The sequence below is a fragment of the Adiantum capillus-veneris genome, chromosome 22 (genome assembly GCF_014529385.1).
Source record: "Adiantum capillus-veneris isolate H3 chromosome 22, ASM1452938v2, whole genome shotgun sequence".
NCBI classification, from domain to species: Eukaryota; Viridiplantae; Streptophyta; class Polypodiopsida; order Polypodiales; family Pteridaceae; genus Adiantum; species Adiantum capillus-veneris.
The window spans coordinates 46,018,940-46,025,886 of NC_140952.1; the positions used below are offsets into that span (position 1 = coordinate 46,018,940).

The 6,947-nt window shown below is 42.2% G+C and overlaps 1 protein-coding gene across 1 annotated transcript; it reads left to right on the plus strand.

Annotated features, from left to right (window-relative positions):
- Nucleotides 1-289: 289 nt before the first annotated feature.
- LOC147429266 (uncharacterized) lies at nt 290-1,721 on the plus strand. Its single transcript, XM_086495430.1, has one exon. It carries the CDS (start codon nt 318-320, stop codon nt 777-779), a length of 462 nt encoding a protein of 153 aa, XP_086351556.1. The 5' UTR covers nt 290-317; the 3' UTR covers nt 780-1,721.
- Nucleotides 1,722-6,947: the final 5,226 nt, after the last annotated feature.

The window sequence follows — 6,947 nt, forward strand, 5'->3', positions numbered from 1 at the left end:
GGAAAGGCTTATTTTTTTAGCATCGGTAAGAAGATCGTCATGCTAATGATATGAAGGGATGCCACAGCAAAGTTTTCCCGCATTGGTGGTTTGCGAGCATGTGAAACCAGGCCAAGCTAAGGTTTTTTAAAAAAAACAGGAAAGTTGAACTTATTTTTCGCTTCGATTTTTTCCAACTGAGGGTAGCGGACACCATGCAATGCTACTTGCACTTTGGTCATGCAGAGAAAAAAGGGGTGTGGGTTGCCAACGCTAGAGGGCAAGGGGAGGGAGATCAGGCGCTGGAGTTTACATGAAGAAGGAGGCCAGGTGGCGCTATGCATGGCCGGGGCAAGTACGGGCCAGGGCTTGACGAGGAAAGGGGGGCCAAGAAGCGCGAGCCCGTTTCGTGGAGAAGGGTCGAGAGCAGCCAGCAGTACCTGACCATGGCGGCCAGGCTGAGGGGAAGTGAAGGGAGGCTCAAGGACGTGACCAAAGGGAGTCCATCCAGGGCCGCCACAGGGAAAAAAACGGCTAGAGGGGCGCTGCAGGTGGTGGCGGGCTTCAAGAGGAGGAAAGTTGCGCCAATTGAGGGGCCGCCAGGGCATGGACGAGCATATTGTGAAGCCAGGAGAGCTTCAAAAAAGCCAAGACAGTTGAAGGGAGAGGAGTTGGAGGAGAAGATCCGAGAGGAGAACCTGGTCCGAGGGCTGCTTAGAAGAGACACAAAGGGGCTGCCTTTGATGGAGGGAGTCACCGTGGAGGAGGAGGTGATGAGAGTACCTGAGGGCAGCAGATAGCACTGTTTTTGATGTGTGAAGAAGGAGGGCAACATATGAGCCTGAGAAGCTACTACAGTTGCATGAGGAGGAGCGTGGGCTCCATAAGGGGTGGTCAATTGCATGCATGAAGGCTGTCTTGGGTAGTTGAAAGACTGCAGAGGTCCCCAGGGTCTTGAAGGGGCAGTAGATGTTGTGCAAGGAGCGCCACCATGAGGAGAGCCTTGGGGGATTGAAGACAAGGGGCTACCTTTTGTGTGTAAGAAGGTGATACTATAGATGAATCAAGGGCTTATGGTTGCCAATGATGGCGAGCAGAGGCCAAGAATGAGAAGCATGAGCAGTTGGAGATGAAGAAGGTTGCTTTGGGGCTGCCATATGTATGAGAAAAGACTGCCATGTCACTAGGAAGCTCAAGAAGGGTCGTCATCTTTGAGCAATGAAGAGGGCCGATTAGGAAGGCAAAGGGGGTACTCCAGGGAGTCACCAAGGGTTGAGGAGTCCAATGCGGGGCTATCATCGTCAAGGACAAGAGCTGGAGTTTGGGGCGTATGTCAAAGAGAAGCCAACGAGGGCTTCATCTCATTCTTTGAAAGCCGTTTGGGTCATGTATCCATAAAGTGGAACAGTGGGTGCTCAGCAGGTAGCAAAAAGGCCGAGAGTGTGGCTCTCGAAGATTGTGTATTGAGATTGTTTTGAAGCAGGGATAGCCATCATTGCCAGATTGTTTTTTTGTGCCGTTTATGTCCACTTATTCCTTCTCGTCTTGTCTTGTCTCTAGGGTGAGTGGTGCCGGTGTGCGTTGGCAGAGTGCCCCCGGACCGTGTATGTGTGTGAGAGAGAGAGAGAGTGGATTTGGGTTGTGGAAGCATGTGAAGCGGGTAGGAATCTGGGAAGGTGGTGTCAATTGCTTGTGTACCAAATGTGTGAGCTTAATTTTGTGCAAGAGGTGTCTGGCCTGTACTAGTGTGTTGTCTGAATTGTGATTCTGTGTGGTTAGGGGTGTGGAATGTATCCTGGGCTATAGAGAGGCAAGTTTGGAGTGTGCTGGGTTTGTTCCCCCTTTCCAACGTCTATTGGGATAAGTCGTTTAGCTTACACTCAATGTGTGATCAGTCCATAAATCCAAACATATCAACCATGCACCATTATGTGCATATATGCATCCCACTACATAGAATTCCATAATAATATGCTTCTTTAAAAGAATAGTCACAGGCTATTCACTATAGCCACATGATATTTGACCCTTCTCCCACATGTGATGGAAATCACTTTCTAGCATTAAACGCCACCTTTTCACTATTAGCCTATATAAGGCCATATTCTCTCTCTAATTTGTTTGCTCCTAACTATTATGAAACTCTCACTACCATGAATGTAACTAATCTTTTTCCACTTTAGTCAAACCTTACACTGACAACTAGTCGACTGAGTCTATCTGCATTGATCTTAGCCCCAAAGGGATTATTATACTGATAGATAAGGAACATCTTGAAATCCATTGGTCTACTTGGCATTAGGCTTGTGGTGGGCATCTCAAGTACCTTACCCTTAGAATTCAAAGCCATCACATAAGAGCTTGACTCCAATGTGGGATCAAACACAATTTTCTTAACTTTGGGCTCTAGAGTCTCTACTCTTCTACCAAGGGTTCTAGATTGATGCTCTCTTCTCGTGACACTTGATTGGAGGTATTGCTAATAGTTTTGGCCCCTATTCTATAGAATTGATATGATCTCAGAAACATGAACTCACGTGAAAATAATGAAGTCTATTTACTTGAAATATTAGACCACCTAGCTTCCTATGAGTGTCCAAGGTACCACATTCACAATTTTTTCATCTTATTGATACTTTAGAATCTACTAACTCTGTAAACAAAGTGTTAGTAACTCTGTACAAGTAGAAGGTTGATGTCATGTGACAGGGTTGTATACTGAAATTTTTAAAATTTTCCAAACTTTCAAAATTTTTACCAAGTGTAGATTAGACACAAAAGTGGGTATAGCTTTTATATGTTTTATTTTTTACTCAAACTTGGACCATTGAAATCCTCTCATGGAGTACTCTCAAACCCTACAAGCAGAGTGTATCACTGTGGAGAAACAATTAAGGATTGAGATTTGAAATATCTCTTCTTAGTGCTATACTCTAACCTCAGATATGGGTTCTATGCACTCTATATATGCCTCCTATAAAGTTCGATCAACTTTTGACCCACTAGATTTCAAGTTATGATCTCTTTTTAGAATCTCAAAGGGTTTGGAAAACTATTTAGTTAATCTTGAGCTAAAATTTGTGCAATGAACTTGCCAACTTTTGAGCTTTCTTGAGAAGAAAAGTCACTCACTAGGTTATACTAACTTTGATCAACATGCCTTTATGAACAATGACCTAAGGATCACGATTCTTAGCTCAAGCTCACTTTTTTCACTTTCTATGAACTTGCATGTTCTCTTGTGCCTTTCTGATTTTGAAGTGTCTTTGATGAATTTTGTTTTGGAAGTCTAGTTGTGACTTTTCAATAGCCTTTATCTTGCGAGATATGCCAAGTTTGAAGACTTTCTAACACAAATGCGAAGAATCATGATTCTAAGCTTTTTATGCCTTTTCGGACCTAGACTCCTAGTTGTGTAGTTTATGCTTCAGTGAAGTGTATTGGCATGTTTGGCTGGTTTGAACCCAAAAGTCTGGATGGATTAGAACCCAAACAACTTTTTGACCTCTTTGATTCTTACGTCATGCAATGGGATGCACGTACACATAGTAGCAAGCTCGAGAAGTAGACGTTGTCAAGATGCTATGCGTCCACTAGGAGAAACTTAGGAAATAAGGTTTTGGGCATTATCATCCCTTAGATGGATTATTGGCACTTGTTATCGACTTGGGTGTATGCTATTGGGGGAAAATGCCGTGCTTGGTGATGCTTTGGTAGATATGTTTGCAAAATTGGTACACTTAAGCACAAAAGTGCGTAAGGATGTTTAAATCTTCAATGAAGCTTTGGACAATATCCATGCCTAATGTGGTGTACCTTCGATAGCTCAAAAGTGCTCGAGGGGCTTGATGACTGAAATGTTGTCACTTGAAGTGCATTGAATGGGTGATGCTTTGCTAATGAAGCCATGTAGAAGGTGGGATATGATCAACATGGAAGTGGCAAGGAAGTCTTGGATGTTGTGCTTGGCAATGTTTTGGTCGATATGCATGACAAATGTGGTCTACTTTAGAGAGCACAAAAATGATTGAGGAGCTTTTTTGTTCAGAATGTAGCCTCTTGAAGTACATTGGTCATGAGATATGCCCAACATGGTAGTGGTAAGTTAGCATCAGATGTTGTGTTTTTTGTAGTGTTTTACTCTTTGGGCATTATATGGGAACCAAGGGATTTTAGCCTCCCATACTTGGATTTGGCCTTGTGCAACAAGCTTAGGCAGTCCATGGGCTTAATTAAGCAAGGCAATGTGAAATTTAAAAAAAAAGGAGTGGGAAATTTTATTTTATTTTTTAAAGCGAAATGGCAGAGAGGAACAAAAGCAGTGCAAAAGTTTGCAGCATGTCATGGCGCTCGGTTTTGGTATGGTAGTCGAAGCATTTGGTGCACCTCACCTTCAGACTACAACATAACACAAGAAGATTTAGAAATATTCTCATGTAGGAAAACAGAGTCTTTTTCAGTGTTTTTCATACCATGCATAACATCCTGAGCTTCTGCTTGAGAGGCACCACATACCTAGCTAGGTATGATTGGGGGTAGGGGACCCCCAGCCGCCCCACCGTGCCGGCGGTCCCTTGCCCCCAATCGTACATAGCTAGGTATGTGGTGCCTCCCTCATAGAAACTCATGATGTTGAGGTAAGTCACAATGTGGGAATTATTGTGAGAATTTGTCTAAAACTTCTTGTGTATAAGCAATCATTGTTTCTTGCATTGCTGTTGAATTCGAACATTGATTCTATTAAAAGCTCCAATCATGAAAAGCTAATTTTTGGAGAGGTTTTGAAGGAGAAGCAAAAGGTGATTTACGAGCTTTAAGTAGAGTATTTTTTTGGGTGACATGCAAATTTTGAGAACATAAGAGTTTTGAGAACGATCAAATTTTGAGAGCATAAGAGTTTTGAATAGGAAGAAAACCGTCACTTGTTTGTGACGTGCATAAAGTTGGAAGAAAAACCTTGGAAGATGAAGGAGATAGGAGGAGCTTGGGAGAGCTTGAAGAGGGGAGAATCAAAGGTTAAGAAGAAGCAGGGGAGATTTTGTCAAGCTTTCTCTCACTCTCTCTCGTGACTTTTGTAAGATCCAATCTTGGGTGGTAAAGAAGAATTTGAAAAGGATCTCCGGTGAGTTAAAGGGGTCTCTCTCTCAAGAATTCACCAACTTTCTCTCTTGTTTGGTTTCAGAGATGACAGACTCAAGGCATATTTGAAGAATCCTCAGAAGCAAGGGAAGTCAATGAGGCTAAGAAGATTGCAAACGTAAAGGGAAAGAGCAAGGAGTGGTAAGAGGAAGATTACGCTCTCTCCTCCACTCTCATTTACCCACAACTTAGATTTTCTCTCTTCCACTCTCATTCAAGAAGTTGAATAGGTGTTTGTAGTGCCATTTAGAGGCTACTTTTTGTAATCAGGTTCTAAATTTAATAAGCAATACAATTTTAAGGTGTCTTTTGTGCCAATTTTCTCGTGTTGTGTATCTTCTTCGTGAACTTGACTTGAACGAGTCGCAGTGGAAAATTTTTGCTAGGAAAGATGACTACACCACAAAAGGTAGAGATGTAGCAAATGATGCATAAATTTGCTACTTTCATGCAACATCAACAGGTTACTCAGCAGTAACATGTAGGTCAATTACAGTTGACAAATTAAAACTTTGGTACATGTTTGGTGTTGGAATTAGGGTTGTAGGGAAACGCACACAACTTGGAGAAGAAAAGGAAGATCAAGGCACACAACAGATTGTGGAAAGCTTCGAACTTCTCACGAGACAATGCCTTTGTCAAAAGATCTGCAAGGTTGTCTTTTATTGGCACATAAGCCAAGCTTATCTCTCCTGCTGAGAGCCTCTCCTTGACATAGTGGTAATGCACCTCAATGTGCTTTGTGCGAGCATGAAAAACTGAGTTCCTCACAACTGCCAATGCGCTCTGACTGTCACTGTAGATAGTGTTGGCAATGTCATGCCCAACACCCAAATTAGCCATAAGGCATCTACACCATACACACTCAACGGTAGCTATGAAGACTGCCAGTACTTAGTCTCAAACTAGAAGTGGCCATAGGACGTTGCTTCTTAATCAACCATGATCTACATGGATTACCAAGTATGAAACAAAAACCACTTGTGGACACTCGCGTGTCAAAACAACCAGCACAATTTGAGTGTGAAAAAGCATGTAAGTCTGGCAGCAATGATCCCCCTTGGGATAAAACAAGCCAAGATGTAAAGTGCCACTCAAGAAGCAAAAAATCCTCTTGACAGCCTGCCAATGCTTAGACCCTGGGCTATGCATAAATCTGCTGACCGATGAGACTGCAAATTGAATATCCGGACTCGTGTTGCATACGTAGATGAGGCATCCAACGATAGTTTGATAAAGAGTGACATCTGTAGGATCACCAGCATCATGAAGACTCATTTTCAAACATGTTTTTCCATGGGAGTGGAAATAGGTTTGCAATCCTCAAGTTCAAACTTACATAGCAATGTTTTCATGTAACTTTTTTGACACAAAGCAATACCACCACCACACAGCTTAAATTGTATACCCAAGTAATGATGCAACAGTCCCAAATCTTTCATCTTGAAAGTAGCATTCAAATCAGTCTTAAATTCAGCAATATGTCTCTCATTTGGTCCAGTGTGATCAGAAAATCATCTACATAAATAACCACAATGAAAAGTACATCACCCTCACGCTTTACATACAAAGTGCTTTTTGTTGGACTATTACGAAAGCCTTGTTTGAACAAATGAGTGTTAGCCTTCTCATACCAAGAATGAGGAGATTGCTTCAACCCATACAAAGCTTTGTTACATTTGCACACCTTATCCTCTTGTCCTTTTTTCATAAACACAACATCCCGTGAAACTAGAATACACTTTGTTTATGGATGATACAACATGTAACCTTTTCTTTTGGCACTATAACCAAAAGAATACATTTGACAGCCTTGTCATCCATTTTTT

Coding starts and splice junctions, on each gene's coding strand:
- LOC147429266 (XM_086495430.1), top strand. CDS start 318: ATGCATGGCCGGGGCAAGTACGGGCCAGGGCTTGACGAGGAAAGGGGG.